Here is a 17,579-nt window from a genome sequence, read left to right as displayed (position 1 = left end):
CAAAAAGATATATCTTAGCAAAGTTGTTTATGTTCCTAAGTGTGTTCCCCGAAGTGTCTCTTAGGAAGCTTCTTAACACGCTGCCTCTAAGTACGACGTAACAATGTCGCTGTCCCAAGTTAAGGTGCTGAATTATTTGCGATCGATCTCTCAGGGATCGATTCTCCACTTCACGCGAAGGTGCATTACGGCGTTAAGAAAGACAACATGCTCTATACAAATGGAACATTACTCAAATTATTCCAGTAACATTTATTTTAACATAGTTTAAGTTATCCGTCAAATATAGACTATTAATTAAATTATAAAATTGTCAGTAATACGGGTAGACGAACCGGGTATTCCTCGCTAATCATCCACGTTAAACATGGGTTTAACGACTTTAAAAAATATTGAATACCCTTTTATACTAATGGTAATGTACTACGATCAGAATTGATTGGCAAGCAGCTGCAGTTACTTCAGTTTAATGCGGTATTGCTGGCCATTGTTTAATGTTTTCAATAAAAAGCAATATCTACAATGAACAGAGAGAGAGAGAGAGAGAGAGAGAGAGAGAGAAAATTAGATACAGAATTATGATCTGAGAAGATCCAGCAGCTCCATAATGGGTTGTCTTGGGAGGCAATTTTTTTTATTTAGCCACGTCAGGCAAATTGTCAAAAGGTTTTAAGTGTTGCCGAATAAAAAAAATTGGCATGGACTAAACGTTTACAGGGTTACCGGTGTTGTGTGAAAGTCTGTTCCCCCTGTGTTTCCCTTTAGTTTAGTCTTTTTATCGCGTTTTTATCACATTATATGTTTATTCTTTATATACATTGAAAGTTTTAATGGCTACTGAGATGTATATGTGTGCATTTATGTAATGTATCTTGACTGTTCTTGATTGTAAGTCAATTATTTTTACAGTATGAATCATATTATATGTATAATATATATTTATTATGTTTGGAAACATAACAGTTTTAAATCAAACAGTAGAGAAAAAAGAAAAGAAAATGACAGGCTATATGTTAAAAGACATAAAACTGTCAAATATGAAATATTTAATAAATTGTGTAATAGAATACATGATATTATTGCTTTTTAGTATAACCAATTGAAATCTTTGATCTTTCTAAATAAATTATAAATGTAACGTGATGAAAACGTTATAAACATAGAGGGAACAGACTTCAATGAGGAACAAACACCGGCGCCGTCTTTGATTCATTAGTTCTGATACCAAATAAAGTCAACTGCATAAATAGTCCTCTATCCATTGCAAACATATTTTATTATAAGTCTTAAAAATGTCCATAACATAAAATCATTGTCAGCATACCATAGTTTGACTTGTACTGCGCTGCGCTGATTTCTAAAGACTGCGGCGATAGGGTTTTGCACTCAAACAACGCTAAGAGAGAGCTTACGAATGGTCCAGACCAACCTTACGAAAGTGTGACTTACAGAAGATATACTTAGCGTACGAACGTTTTGGGAACCGTGCCATAGAGTTAAGAGAGAGGTTAAGGAATAGGTTAAGAACTACTTAGCGATAAGAACGTTTTGGGGAACCGGGCCATGGTATGTAGCATCCAAAGTCAAGTATGCTTATCATAATAACGCCACCGAATGAAGTAAAAGTACATTTTTTTTCACTAGAAATGTACTTGAGTAAATGTATCCTTAAAAATCACTTTAAAAGTACTAGTTACCCAAAACTGTAAATGGAATTCGTTACACACCTCTGGTTAAATCACCCTGTTAACAGACGCTCAAAATAACAGACGACAATATTGTCTTTACCAACCACACAGTCGCTCTGACAGTCACACGGGTTTGGAGACTTAAACGCGGATCCGCATAGGAGTTTCCTGCTGTGTGGGTAACTTCCTTGACAGCAACCAGTCTGGATTCAAGAGCGGTCACTCCACAGAAACTGTGCTGTTCTCAGTCATTGAAGCCCTAAGGCAGGCAAGGACAGCCTCCAAATCATCTGTACTGATCCTTCTGGATCTATCTGCCGCTTTTTACACTGTCAATGACCACATCCTCCTATCGACCCTCATGGCTATGAGTGTCTCTGTCGTGAGAGGTCTACAGACACTCGGTTTTATACTCTCTTTTTCAGAGTACTTACATTTTACTTACAGTGGCAAGAAAAAATATGTGAACCCCTAGGAATAAACTGGTTTTCTACTGTGATTTGCCATAAAATGTGATCTGATCATCATCTACGTCACAACAATAGACAAACACAATGCGCCTAAGGTGACAACACACAAATAATTCTAGTTTCTTGTGTCTTTTTTGAGAACCCCCATTAAACATTCATAGTGCTGGAGGAAAATGTAAGTGAACCCTTGGATTTAACAGCTTGTTAAAGAGAAGGTCATTGTCCTGTTGCATCAACTAACTTCTACTGAGCTTCAACTGGTGGACAGCCACCCTGACATTATCCTGTAGGATTTTTTTAACTGCCATGAGGCAGCAAAGCAAGCCCAAATCATGATGTTCCCTCCACCATACTTCATTGTTGGGATGATGTTTTGATGTTGGTAAGCTGTGCCCATTTTGCGCCATAACATTTTTCCCAAAAAATTCAACTTTTGTTTCATCAATCCATAAAATATTTTCCCAGTAGCACTGGGGTTTGCTAAGGTGCTCTTTTGCAAACTTCAGGCTCACAGCAATGTTTTTCAGGAGAGCAGCAGCTTCCTCCGTGGTGTACTGTCATAGACAACATGCCTGTCCAAAGACTTGCGTATGGTAGACTCAGGAACTGAGCTGTGTGCCCGTTCCAATGATGTCTTCAAGCCTTTAGCTGTTACTCGTGGGTTCTTATTTTCTTCATTGAGTATTCTGAATGGTGTCTTAGGAGTCATCTTGACTGTGCGCCCACTTTTAGGAAGGGTAGCTACAGTATTTAACTGTCTCCATTTATAGACAATTTGTGTAGACTGTGTAGACTGATGGAGGTCTAAATATTTTGAGATTGTTTTGTATCCCTTTTCAGCCTTATGGAGTGCAACATCTCTTGATCAGATATCTTTATAAGAGCATGGTTCAGAAGAGCTGATGCTTCTTAAGGACAGCAATCTTAAAATGTGTGAGTGTCTTAATATCAATCAAAGTTGCACTAAACCACACATTTAAACTCATTTTATTAATTGGCCTCCAGTTTGCCAGCTTCTGACAAAAAAGCTTTCAATAAAGTAATTAGTCCATGGGCTCACTTACATTTTCCTCCAGCACTGTGAATGTTTAACGGGTGTTTCCAAAAAGACACAAGAAACTGGAATTATTTATGTCTTGTGAGCTTATGCACATCGTGTTTGTTTATTGTCGTGACCTAGATGAGGATCAGATAACATTTTATGGCAAATCACTGTAGAAAACCAGTTCATTCCTAGGGTTTCACATACTTTTTCTTGCCACTGTATTTATTGGTATATAAAGACAGTTTAAACAAATTTCGAATTTTTTTTTTTTTTGACTTTTTAGGCTTAAACCTGCCTACTCTGCCATTAAAGTATCCTGGAGAGGTGACGTCTTCAAACCCCAATCTCTCAGTATCGGGGTACCTCAAGGCTCAGTGCTCAGACTACTGCTTAATTCTATATACATGACATCATTGGGGTCTGTCATTCAGAAACATGGCTTTTCTTTTCACTGCTATGTGGATGACATGCAACTCCACTTGCCGTTCCAGCCTGGCGAGTCCATTTCTTCAAATATTTATTGGGTTTTCGATTGCATTACAGAACAATTAAACTACTGCAACACATTACAGATAGAAGTAATAATAGTTCCACATGCACACACACACACACACACACACACACATTCTGGTTTCCATGTTTTGTGGGGACATTCCATAGACATAATGCATTTTATACCGTACAAACTGTATATTCTATTCCCCTTACCTACCCCAGTCCCTAACCCCAACCATCACAGAAAACGGTCTGATACTTCACATTTTCAAGAAACATCATTCTGTTTGATTTATAAGCTTGTTTCCTCATGGGGACATCAAAATGTCCCCACAAGGTCACAAAAACACTGGTATTCCTATCTTTGTGGGGACAATTGGTCCCCACAACGTGATAATTACCAGGTACACACACACACACACACAAACTTGCACAATCCATATTTCAATGTATAATTCTGTAAAATTAAAATCAATGTAAAATTTTGTAACAGAAAAAAGTTACATTCCAGATTCTATAATGTTCATACATGGTTCCCAAAGATGAACAAACTCCTTCTGTTTTCCCTTAGTCTTTTCAGACAAAGGCATTCTAAAAGTTCCTTTATCCACTATTTCATAGTTGACAAACAATTTATAATATCTTTCTAAAACTTTTGAATCTTTGGACATTCCCATAAACAGTGAAGAATGGTTCCCTTATTATCCAAACATTTCATACACGTATCTGGAATGCTACCAAACATATGGTGAGGGTTTGACAGGAGTCATGTACGTCCTGATCAACCATTTATATTGGAGGAGCTTAAACCTTATATTTGTTGTTTGTGTTTGTGCCTTTATACAGGCCCCATTCCAATCTAATTCAGTTATATCTTCTTGTCATGTCATCTCTCCAAGCATTTAACATATCCATTGCTGAATCTTTAGAAGTACATATTAATAAATTATAATAAATAGAGAGTAGGTGTTTCCTTCCCATGTGCCCAAGGGAGACTTTTCAATTGTAGATACTGAGCTCGTTTACATGCACACTAATAATGCAATTATAATAGGATTTTGTCAATACTGCGATTATACTTTACCTCATGTAAACGCAATAATTCGATAAAAATAATGCGATTAAGCTCATAATCGCAGTAAGTATAATCGCATTAAAAGAGGTGGCGTACGCCGTTTATAATCGCAGTATGCGTCCATGTAAACGCTTTAAACGCATTTATACCGCACTAACTGAAGTGCGCGTGTGTTTTAGTCACGCACCTTCAGCACAAATTCGTTTTAAACTTGACAATAGGAAGTTTTATGTGAACTCTGCCAACACGACTCGCTGTCAGCAGTCTGTCTTCATTCAGAAATAGCTCAAATAACACGACATCAGTGTATTAAACCATTAGGGACATAATAATGCTAACGATAAATATATTAGTGACCACATCATAATGATAACTTCATGCTAATTCGCTCAACCAGCGCGGCATTACCTAATATTGGATATTTCTTGTAATACAATTTTTTTGCAATTGTTTACATGTCACTGAATATGCTGTTCTTGTTGCATTTACACAGCGGGAAACCAGCAGATGTCCTCAACTCGCTGTGTTTCGCGTAACTAAACAATGAATGTAGTAGTGTGTAATAATATCTTACCTTTTGGCGTAGTCAGTGTGGTAGAAAAATCATTAAGTAGTGAATTTCACAGCAACTGCATCAGCACTGGATACCTGAGGTAATTTTATGTTATAGACCTTAGCAATGAATGAGTTTTACTGCATTTAAGTGCGGGTGCACTTCAAGTTAAAATAGATTTGATTGGCTGTCAATGGTTCATCGTTCATCATGTGCCAAAATCGCTATCGTTATAGTTGTTGTGTGAACTCTGCTATTATCTTTAATATAAAACGATTTTTAAAACTATATTTTTATATCGTTTTAATGTGAACGCCCTTTACAGGCACTGTCATATTTATATCCTTATCATGGCACCGGATAATGAAATACATCCAATGTGTTTGTCATTTAACGTAAGTAAATTAAAACAGTGGACCAAATACAGTATGTGAGTTCATCATTTGTGCTCTGCATTGGGCTATGTGTGAATAATCCGCCAATAAAAACTATTGGAAATAATCGCATTATTGGTGTGCATGTAAACGAGCTGATTGTAAATGCTTTGGAGGAATTTGGTATTTTTAATTGATTGAAAGTAAGCAACACTCCATCTGTATACAAATTCACCAATCTCTGAATGCCTTTGGCATGCCATAGTTTAAACCCCCCATCTTTTTACAATGTGTGAATTGCTCATTACCCCAAATAGGGGTGAACTGCGAAAGTAATACAGTCCCTCATATGTTTTTATGTGCAGCATACCACACTTAAATCATGTGTTTAGAAAGAGATTTTTTTCCGATGTTTTTTAAGTCTTTTTTTAATCTGAAGAGTATAGATAACTATGTAAGGACAACTGTAGAACTGATTCTTGTTCAATTCTCACCCAGGATAGGGGTAAGTACAAAAATAATGAGTAGCTGATGTCAACTGGGCTGCTATATAATACCATTTGAGATTTGGAAACTGAAGCCCCCCTCTCTCATAAGGCTGATATAGTAATTTTATGTGAAGTCTAGCTTTTTTATTGTTCCAGATGAACTGGCTGAACACGTAATGGCAGGGGAAGTGTCTGGAAAAATACAGAAATTTAGGTAAAATTGATTTGTTCATTTATTCATCCTATCATGGATATTGGTAAATTAGACCATTAATTTAATTATTTGGTGACTTCATCTACCAAAGGATTGTAGTTGTTTGGGATTATATTATTGAGTTCTGGGGTGGTTTTAACACCTAGGTATCTAAAACCCTCAGTAGTTGTTGTAAATGGTGTTGATATGGTGGGGTTTGCCCTCTCTTCCTCATTTAGAAACATTAATACAGATTTTGTATTATTAATTTTGTATCCAGATAATTTTCCAAAGTCTTCTAATAATCTTGTCAGATTCAAAATACTGTTCTTGAAAAATGGGATGTCATCTGCAAATAAAGAAATTAGATGGTCTCTTCTACCAATTCTAATGCCTGATATTCCCGCATGTGAACTGACCCCTACAGCCAAAGGTTCTATTGCTAATGTTAAAAGTAGTGGTGGAAAGGGCATGAAATGTTGTTATTAGTTAAAATTTGTGCTTAAGGATTTGTATATAATAGGCGAATCCATTGGAGAAATGATTTACCCAGTCCATATCTTGGAAGCAATTCCAGGAGGTAATTCCATTCTATTCTGTCAAATGCCTGCCATGCATCTAAAGTTAACATTGCTGTATCTTTAGTGTTGTGTTTCTCATATAATTTATTTAGGACCCGTCTGATATTATGATAACCTTGTCCATTTCTATAAAACCTTGTAGGTCATCTGTTATCAATTTTTGAAAATATTTATCTCCTGGCCAGAGCCTTGGTGTCACATCCCATGAGACTAATTTCCCTATAGCAGGGGTCTCAAACTCAAATTGGCTTGGGGCCATTTCTGAGATTGACATTTAATCGGAGGGCCGCAGAGCTATTTTAAGGTTAAAAAAGTACAATATTTCTGTAAATTGACTGATAAAATTATATTATTTAATGTATAATAAAAGCAGTGTTTTTTTTAAATATACATTATTTTATGTAAGTAAATAATTTCTTAACCTTCTCTTTATAAAAAATTACCATCAGTAAGTGTTTGTGTTTTGATTTATTTTGGATTGTTTACAGTCATAGTATTGACTTTATTATGTTCCATCTTTGTTATTCCACAGTTTTAATGAATTTGCTATTATATGTGGAAAAATATGAATAAGTGAAAGTGATCCTAAAACTTCTAAAATGGGTAGTCAATGTTAAGCTAGTTAAACAGAATAAAATATATAATACTGCTAGGTGTAATTGCATAGCAAGCTACATAATAATATATTATACTTCATTAATATCAGTATACATACTTTTATCCTCTGTATGTTTCTCCTCATCTTTCCTCTTTTAATCTGGGCACTTTGATGGCGATTTTTCTTATCTGTAGTTTATGTGTTGCATTTCATCTACGGCTCTGCCTCATATTATGCGGTGTCTCCATTAGAAGCTGTGCTTCTTAATGTGAGCCCCACCGCAGCTTTTCTCTGAGTAACAGCTGATATTCACCCGGAAGTAACAAATCTTCTCTGGACAAACACTACAAAGTCCCGAACAGATTAACTGATCGGATGGTGAAAATGATATGATTGACGCGAGGTTCAGATGAGAAATTAAAGTCCGATCACGCATTCCGTTATCCTCGCAATCACGGAGCGCGCGCGGCTCATGGCTGCGTAGCAATGGGTGACGCGACCCACGCCACGGAACGCAACTTCCGCTCCCGAGCACTTTAGAAAGTAAGAAACGCCTTGACTCGTTTTAACGCGCGTTGTTAGACGCGACATGTGAACGAACCCTTAAACGTTTAAATTAAAAATGGAATAAATATGAAACAAAGTGAATAAAAATCTTTCTGCGGGCCAGATTATGTTATATTGTTGAAAGGTGCCGCGGGCCGCAGAGAGGGGGAGGGCGGGCCGCAAATGGCCCGCGGGCCGGGAGTTTGAGACCACTGCCCTATAGGAAGAACATTCCGTTGGGGATTTATTTAGTTTTAATAAAAGAGTTATAGTAGCTACTCTCAATGAATTTGGAAGTACACCCAGGTCATATAATTTATTATACATGTCTAGAAGTGGCTGTACTAATTTCCTTTTAACCCTCTGGGGTCTAAGGGTTTTTTAGGGCCCTGGGGAAGTTTTGACATGCACTGACATTTGTGCTTTTTCAGTTGCTTAAAAACATATAAATGGCAAAATTCTCATAACACTGCGTTCAGCACAAACTGGGCTACGATATTATATGATCAACATGTATGTACATGTTTGTATTTTTGAGAGAAAAATGTTTATGCGTGGTTTTTGAAAAAGCTAAATTTTTAAGTCACTGATACAAGTCCACAAAACTCATTCTAAACATGTTTTCCCAAGACTTTTCAAAATATGATCTAGTAGTCTAGAGTTTTTTCTTCAAAATGATGTGAAAATCATCCGGCCGGCTCATTAACCTAAAACAATATATTGATTTACAATTTCTAAGACACATTTGCTTGGGAAAGGCTTTATGCGTAGAGGCGGGAAAGCTCCTGAATAATCAGTGATTGACAGCTGGAGAACAAAAGAGTTGAATAATGAGCCACATAATGAGCCTTGTGGGGATGTTCAACAGGAATGTAACTTTCTCTGTAGTAAAACCATGATAAGGTTTACTTGGGAATTTATAACAAAAAAATATATATATAATGTGTGTATATATAGAAATATTTTCTATTAATTTTACATGTATACCTTTAAAAACCATAGTAATCATAGTAAAGGTACTGTTTTGGCCATCGTAAAAATGAACACGGTAGTGTTTGGTTGGCCAGCGAGAGTTTTACTTTTGTGCAGTTAAACAGCTCAAAATAAAAACTGCCTATCGTTGTCTGGACTCTTATTTGTGTTTTTGTAATCATTATAGTAGAAACACACAGAGGTGGAAAGAGTAATAAAATATTGTACTCAAGTAAAAGTAAAGTTACTTTAATAATATTTTACTTAAGTAAAAGTAAAGTTACTTGTCTAAAAATCTACTCAAGTAAAAGTAAAAAGTAAGTCATTTTAACTTTACTCAGAGTAAAAGTTACTTTTTTACAGCGGGTAGAGGTGGAGGATTCTAGTATAGTTCAAAAACGACAAGGGAATATACATCTCAAACTAGTTGTTTTTAATTGTAGGAACATCTTTACAATTAAAGTGCAATAACAAAAAGTTGATAAAATAAAAAGCTTTTTTAAACTAAGAAACATTTATGGAATTGTTTAATGATTTTTACATGTGAGTTATGCACTTTTGAAAATGGTCAGCAGCTAGTAAATACAATCACTATAGTAAGGTTGTAATTGATGCATTGCTGGTAACATACATTATTTTATTAAACTATATACCTAGTTTAAATGAGCATATAATGAGATTAGTGCCATGTCATACTTTTGACACGTTTATTGTCTTCTAAAATCCCTGACCTGGATACCTGATATCAGACCTTTATTCTCTCTCTCTCTCTCTCTCTCTCTCTCTCTCTCTCTCCAATGTCTAATGACCTGCGCATTCTCGAGGACGTTCTTAAGTTTTGTTTGACTTGACGCGAAGCTGCTAGACCTCGGAAGATAATGCGCATGGTATTAAAAACACGTCGTGCAAATGAGGGGTAAAACTCCGGTCGGCAATTTCCTACCTTTCATAGGAATGAAACACTCGCTTCGCGTCAGTGGAAAGTGGTCGCTTAAATATGACCAGTGGTTTCTTTCATAAGATTTGAACTGAGGCGAGTCTGCATTAGCGCGCGCCTGTTTGTCCGTCTCCATGGTTCTTTTTGCGCGTTCCCCCACCCATCAATCATCCGTTGCGCGTCTTTATCAAATTGCTTTTTTACAATATTTTTTTTACTCAGTAATGGATATGATTTAAAATGTAGCCAAGTACAATACTTTAAAAGTACACAAAAAAACTACTCAGTTACAGTAACGTGAGTAAATGTAATTCGTTACTTTCCACCTCTGGAAACACAACAAGGGACAAGCGTGTAAAAACTTATCAATGTTTGTTTACAGCCGCCGCCATTACCTCACGTGTTGATCATGAAAGCAGTAATTGTGCACACGCGAGTGATCCTGTGTTTAATAAACTTGCTGTGCGGAGATATGCGCTTAGACACAACTAAATAAGGATTGTATTGTTTGCAATCGCGTATTTTATAAGAATACCAAAAAGCGCGTCAAGTTTCCTGACTCGTGTGTTTGTGTATGTGTGTTCCCATCACGTGAAATGTTTGACGGAAGAACAAAGAAAACACTTGCGTCTGGAGATACTGACACACATACGCAAGTAAATAAGGATTTAGATGTCGTGTTTGGTGCATTCGGATGAAACAACAAGGAATGGAGAGACTGGATTGTGAATTGCGTATCCATTGACTGCAGGAGGCACGAGTTATGCATATGGATGTTTCTGCTCGTTCACTTCAATGGCGCGGGGGTGTGGCGATCTCATCTCATTACAGATAATTAGGAAACAGGAGAGAGACGGTACTTCTCCTCCTTCTCACAGTTTACACCGAATGACAATACATGTTTTCGATCTCACTTACATCATTTAAAAGCTGACATTCCAAGCATTATGTAGACATTTATCTTTTGTTTCTATGACAAGTATACAAGTATGAAGTATTCGTTAAGTTACAGTTTATTTTTCTGACGCGTTTGAGAAAGGACTTCACTGAGGGAGAGAGAACAAAACGCGCATCATGTTTATTTTCTTAATTTTGCGAAAAGCACAACATTCTGTTTTTATTGGGAGAGGACAGAAAAAAACTAGACACTTCAACATTTTAAATGATGTATAAATCATATCTGTATGTCCAAAATCAGCAGAGTTATCTTAGTCTCTTTGCGGAGTGAATGAAAAATAAAGAGAAAATAAAGAGCCCGCGCCGCAGTCGACCCCAGAGTGTTAAATTCTTTATAAAATTCTATTTGGAGCCCATCTGGCCCATGTGCTTTACCACTATTCATATCTCCTATAGCATCTATAATGTCTTTTATTGTTAGTGGATTATCAACTATTGCTTTATCTTCCTCTGATAATGTCTGAAATTGTAATTGGTCAAGAAAAGTATTCTGATTCCCTTCATTTCCATTGTATTCAGATTTATAGAGCAGCTCATAAAACTCTCTAAAGTTATCATTTATGGATTGTCCTTTAAGCCTGTGTTTTCTTAATTCGTCAGGCACCGGTTTATCTGCTTTTTAACCTTGGTCATAAAAAACCTTGGTTTTCAAAACCATGGTTATTTTGTTGTTACCATGTTTATTTATTTTTTAGTTTTAACTGTAAGGGAGTAAACGCTGTGCACAGCACACACCGTTTTTATTCATTTAAATATCCCGTGTGTCTCAATCAGCTCCCTTGTTTAGTAGTCAGGGCACTGATCAGGGAGTCGGACATTTTAAGGGCTGTCTCAATCGCAAAATCTGTCCAGTGCACTGGAACGTCCATTCCCTAAAAATTCCCATAATGCAACGCAAAAACCAGTGAGCATCGATGGTCCCTATGTTCCCTTACCGAATCACGTGACCTTTTCTAAAGCTCGCCAACCGAACATCACGTGATCCAACTCAATAAACTTTATGAAATGTGACAGAACTTTTATAAAGACAAACGTTTGTTTTAGTTTTAAATATAAACACACATCGCTACACAGTAAGGAACCACAATCTACTCATTATTTAAAATAATAGTATTTATTTAAAATTGTAAAAAAAATTATACATTTAAAACACAATTATATTCCTCCAATTTTATGCACGGATATGTAAGAGAATAATGACATCGTTTTTCACAATGTACTGTTTAAAATTAAGTCAGAGATATGTTGGTTTTGTCGGTTGTTGATAAGTGACCAACAGCTGTGAATGATCACAACGCGCTTAAGCAGCCATGTGACAGAAAAATAAGTGAACATTGTCCCAATGTCAAGTGAGCTAGGGTCCTTACCAGTGCCCGAACCTGTGTACACGATATACTGATTCACGACCTCGGGAGCTAGGGAACGAATTGAGACACAGGGATCATCCACAAGGCTATGTTCGATTTTGTCATGTTTCACTTTAATGCAGGGAATCACTGAGAAAAAAATTATAAACAAATTACAAAAAACGCGTGATCTGAGCTACTGATATACTCATATCATTTACATTCGATAGAATTAACTCAATCGACATATTTAACTTAATCTTGCCAAATTGCTTGTGACTTTAACACTTACCTTAATGTGTTTGCGCAAGTTGGATGAGGAGTTATTTTTAGGATATTTCCTCATTCTTGGAAAGGCAGAGCTTGCAGCTCATCATGATGCTTTGCCCCTTTTTGCTTTGGTAGCTGATTATTTGAGAAAGACAAGGCCAGGATGCTCATCACCACCACTAGAGCTATCGGTCTCATCTGCAGCTGTAGCCATTTCACTGTCTTTCCCATTGAATCCACTCAAAGTGGCGCCAGATCGTATATTTATTTTGAAAAACACACCTTTTCATTGGCTAACGCATTTATTGGCTCATAAATCTTACTGCACATTATAGTTTTGAAACAGACATGGATAATTTTTTGTACTTTTGGGAAAAAATAAATGTAGCGAAGTTGAATACATCATTTTTAATGACTAAAAGTAAAAGTATCCCAATGTAATTCACTCAAAAAGTAGAAAAAAATTAACTAAAGTACTATACAAAAGTATTTGTAACTAGTTACTTTCCACCCCTGCTCCCGGTACACAAGTTCCTTCTCTTGGAAATTTAAAAAGTGAGCAAGCACCGCTCTGTTTTGATTTGGTTTCCTCGTGGACAGTGTGTGATGAACCCGCTCCAATATGAATGATTTTTCTGGTGGTAGTCTCACCCATCTTGGCAGCATATCAGTAATAAAGTTAAGGAGAGTTTGTTCTCCCTCTATTGCCTCTTTTAGGCCAAACATGCACAAGTTCTTTCTCCTTCCCCTTTCACGGGGTGACGAAGAGGTGAAAGGACGAAAACGAAAGAAAAAATGAAAGCGGAACAATTTTTTATAGAGGCAGTTTTCCCGCCGGACCCATGTCTGTGAAACACCTGGCCGGTTCCAGCTGCTCCGACGGGGATTTTGATGAGGCAATGGGCGTCTGGTGTGCAGACAGCGTGGCGATCAGTGATTGGGGCGCACAGGTGGAAGAAGGCGGATAAAAAGCAACCCATTGAGAAGAGCAAAAGGGACGCGCAGAGCAGTGAGTTTTGAAAGACACTGAAGCGGCTAGCGTGGGGGGGGCGAGAGAGAGCACAGAAAGGGCGGAAGTGTGGCAGCAACAGAGCTTCATCGGCTGGAGAGAGGAAGAGGAGTCGCTGCTACAACGAAGGACTTATGAGAGACGAAGAACGGACGTGGACATACCTATTGGGAATAAGCTAAGTGCCACGGTTATCGTCTATATTGTTCTTCCAAGCTTGGGTTTTCTTTTGTAGATGTGAGGATTGGATGCTTGTGGATATGAAGCTAAATCCTGTGCAAGTTTGAATACTTTATACCTGTATGTTGGCAGCAACCCTTTCCATTTGTTGTGTTTGAACTTTTATCTCCCCTCGAAGCTGGAAGTGCTGTACTTGTTCCCTACAGTTTTGTGTGCTTGTCCCCTCTCTCCCCCCACACTGTTGTGGGTCACTTCAGTGTGTGCTGTGTGTATAACTACACGTGTGGACTGCTGTGGATTGGTTCGACTATTATTGGAGTGTGTGGAGCACCTGTCCGCTGATGTCCATGCCCCTGGCCATGAGTACTGTTGAAGTGGCAAAGTGAAGCATCTTCTTGACGAGTATTGGATTATATATATATGTTGCAGGATTGGACGAGACTGTGTCGCAAGTCTCCCTACTCACCTTTGCCTACCTGGAAAGGAATACCCCTTGAAATACTTTTACATGCAAGGAACTATTTTAACTAATTTAATAAAATCTCAATTTGTTACATTTTTAATTACTAGTGTCTGTATGTTCTTTGGGGCCTCTGGGAACTCCTCGGGGTGGTCCAGCATAAAGGGGCGGGGTCCAAGGCTCCTGCGGCCCACCCCGACCTGTGACATGTTCTACAGGGTGTCTGTTTTGGCCTCAAGGAAAGTGACTCGTTTGGTAACCGATTCCAAAGCTGTCTCCAGTGCCCTCTCTGTCTGGTCAATGCGAGTTTCGGCTTCTTCCACACAAGCTGTATTAGTCATGACGTCTTGTTTTATCTCTGTTACTTTACCTTCAAGTGTAGCCAAAGCATTCACCATTCCGGTCAGTTTTGTGTCAATATTATCCAGCTTCGATCCAAAGTCCAACCAACCGTAATGATTTTAGCTCACTTAGCACCTCCGTTATGTTAGCCATATTAGCAACATGCTTTGTTTTACAGTTTTACAAAGCATGTTGGCAGCACTGCCCGCTCTTGTAGATTCATCCTCTACAACATTAGGGAAATTAGACCTTTCCTATCTGAACATGCTACACAAGTCCTAGTCCAGCTGGCTCTTGTCCTGTCCAGACTGAACTATTACAATGTGTTACTGGCCGGACTCCCAGCCTGCACAATCAAACCCCTACAGTTGATTGAAAATACTGCAGCAAGAGTGGTCTTTAATCAGCCAAAGAGGGTGCACCTCACTCCTCTGTTTGTCAGGTTACACTGGCTTCCTATAGCAGCTTGCATCAAATTCAAAGCTCTGCTCCTGGCCTTTAAAACCACCACCGGGTTAGTACCCCCTTGACCTTTAATCGCTTATACAGACGTATGTACCTTCTAGATACCTGAGCTCTGCCACAGAGCGACGCCTTGTGGTGCCATCCTAAAGAGAAAAATACATATTGCGTTCCTTCTCTCGTTCTGTTCATCATCTGTGGAATGATCTGTCAGTTACGACAAGATCTGCTGACTATGTAGCAGTCTTTATGAATCGGCTAAAAACCCATCTCTTCTGCCAACACCTGACTTGTTAATATCTTTTCTTCTTTTTTCTATCTTTATCTTTCCATTCTCTGTCAAAAAAATACTAACCCTTGGCTATGTATGCTTAATGAGACTAGTTCTAGTGCACTTATGTATTGCTGTTCTTGGGTTGTTATAATTGCTTCTATTGTTACCTCAGGGGTCTTCAACGTGTTTGGAGACGCGAACCACTTAGATGAGAGTGGCATGAAGCAGGGACCACCTGATACTAAATGTGTAAAATAGAGATATTTAAGTAATCAGTAAGGTACGAGAGGCTGTTTTTTCGTAGTAGGCACAAACAGAATCAAGGACTTATAAATAAATAGAAACAAATCATATTGTCACACAGCTGTTGTTGTACATGCATAATTTTCTGTGTGTATTTTTTTGTTAAAGTAGATTTAGTTTAATTATTATTTTAAGGTATTTGCAGTGTAATACATTTTCATTTTACTGTGAGATGGGCAATTACACATTTACCAGAACCTGGGCTTTCAGTTTATAAAGATGATTGATCATGGTGAATGGCACAACGACTCTCTATTCTGGTGGGGGTAGAGGTTGTGCTGCTTTGTAATTCTGAGGTCCGTTGCCTTTCATGTGGATCATTATTGTCACGAGTTTGAGTAATGCAGGTTTATTTTCCGCAAAGGATCATATCAGACTCAGGAGAACAACATGCAATGAGTCCGCAGCATCTCTTTGGGGCAACTTTTTGAGATGCGGATTTCAACCGTACTATGAATCTTGAACAAAGCACCATCACGGCGCACGTTTCATTGATTTTTAAATGCAGACGCGGTGTGGTGTCATTTGCCTATTGAATTAGTGCTTTAGCAATTACAAATCTGAACAGTGTGAAACAGACGTCCAAGACGTCCATTTAGAAATGTAGATGAGATAACACACACTGATTCTAAAATAACATTCTGAAACAATGACACACGTGCCTTTATAATGTACCTGTATTGTGATGCTTTTTCTGTCGATACTGCTGCTTTCTAAGTGGACATTTATAATCTTCAAATATAATTCATAATTTTGATCAGCTGGCTAACCTGGCACTGAACATTCACCTTTAAGCCTATCCGGCTGCGCAAGTGCGCAACTTAAAGGGGACATGTTACGTTTTGCACATATATTTTACGTTTTTAGCAAAAATTGCTTGTGATTAAACATCATTTGGCAGACCCCCAGTTGAAGACCCATGTGTTACCTCATTTGTAAGTCTCTTTGGACAAAAGCGTCTGCTAAATGACTAAATGTAAATATTATTCTGATTTATTGTTACAGGTTTGAAGATGGTTCTAATGAAGAAAACACACAATGGAATGAGCAAACTGAACTCAGAGGTGCAGTTAGGTCTGCCTCACACCCAGACCTGTGTGTCGTGGGTCAAGGTTTACAGTGGAAATAAAAGAAATGCAGAAGTATGTTGGATTATGAATTACAAAGCTATTCCTAAAAGCCCTTCTCATTATCACTAAAGTCATTTTTTATTTTTTGAGATGCAGGGCTAGTTGTGTGTTTGCTGTAAATGCCATATTATGTGGTCTTATCAGCTAAGATTTTTCAGATATAAATATTACTTACTATCCATTTATATTTTTATCTCTTAATAAAAATGCATGACAGATCATTGACTTTTACTTGTCTTTCTTTATCATTTTTGTATTTAAAAAAATCTGTATTTTTGAGAACTAATATAATTATGCATTGTTCCAAGGATTTCAGGTTCACAGTCAATTATGGTCCATTATTTACACGTACACGAGGGTCAGTGTACAGTGTGCGTGACACAATTTTTCGTCATCAGAAGAGTCACAATCAGAAGAGTGCATGCGTACTACTACTATACACGCACCGTTGGATTTTTGATACCCCAAATACATTGTATGCGTATGTGGCAGAGCGGTATAGCTTTGTAATAAAAGTACAAATTTGATATTAAAATTCCAACTACGCCACCCTGGGACTTGCACCCAGGGAAATGTTCTTTACACCCAGAAGGGCGGTAAAGCACTGCAAACACAAAAACAAAACAACTGCAAAATTAGAGTTAAATAGAAAGAAACAATTAAACAACAGGGCTGAGGTTCCCAACAGGAGAAAGGGTCTCTAAATCACGCCTTGGGTTCACGGAGGCACACACATACCCCACTGTGCACTCAAATTAAATAAACCACACATAATTTAACTAAAGAAAAGAAAGGATTCAATAACTAGTCACATTGAATCCTATCCAGAAA

General features: G+C 37.7%; 1 protein-coding gene and 1 pseudogene across 1 annotated transcript in view; both read left to right on the top strand.

The window, feature by feature from the left end:
* Nucleotides 1-17,321, top strand: part of LOC129416907 (photoreceptor cilium actin regulator) — a 41,014-nt gene extending 23,693 nt beyond the window's left edge. Inside the window, exon 2 of the mRNA XM_055171339.2 lies at nucleotides 16,624-17,321. Within this exon, the coding sequence (XP_055027314.2) occupies nucleotides 16,624-16,747 (124 nt within the window). The 3' untranslated portion in view covers nucleotides 16,748-17,321. The remainder of the gene's footprint in view (nucleotides 1-16,623) is intronic.
* Nucleotides 13,431-15,685, top strand: LOC141362516 (uncharacterized; annotated as a pseudogene).
* Nucleotides 17,322-17,579: the final 258 nt, after the last annotated feature.

The sequence above is a fragment of the Misgurnus anguillicaudatus genome, unplaced genomic scaffold (assembly GCF_027580225.2).
Source record: "Misgurnus anguillicaudatus unplaced genomic scaffold, ASM2758022v2 HiC_scaffold_28, whole genome shotgun sequence".
NCBI lineage: Eukaryota > Metazoa > Chordata > Actinopteri > Cypriniformes > Cobitidae > Misgurnus > Misgurnus anguillicaudatus.
This window is presented reverse-complemented; position numbering and strand designations above follow the sequence as displayed.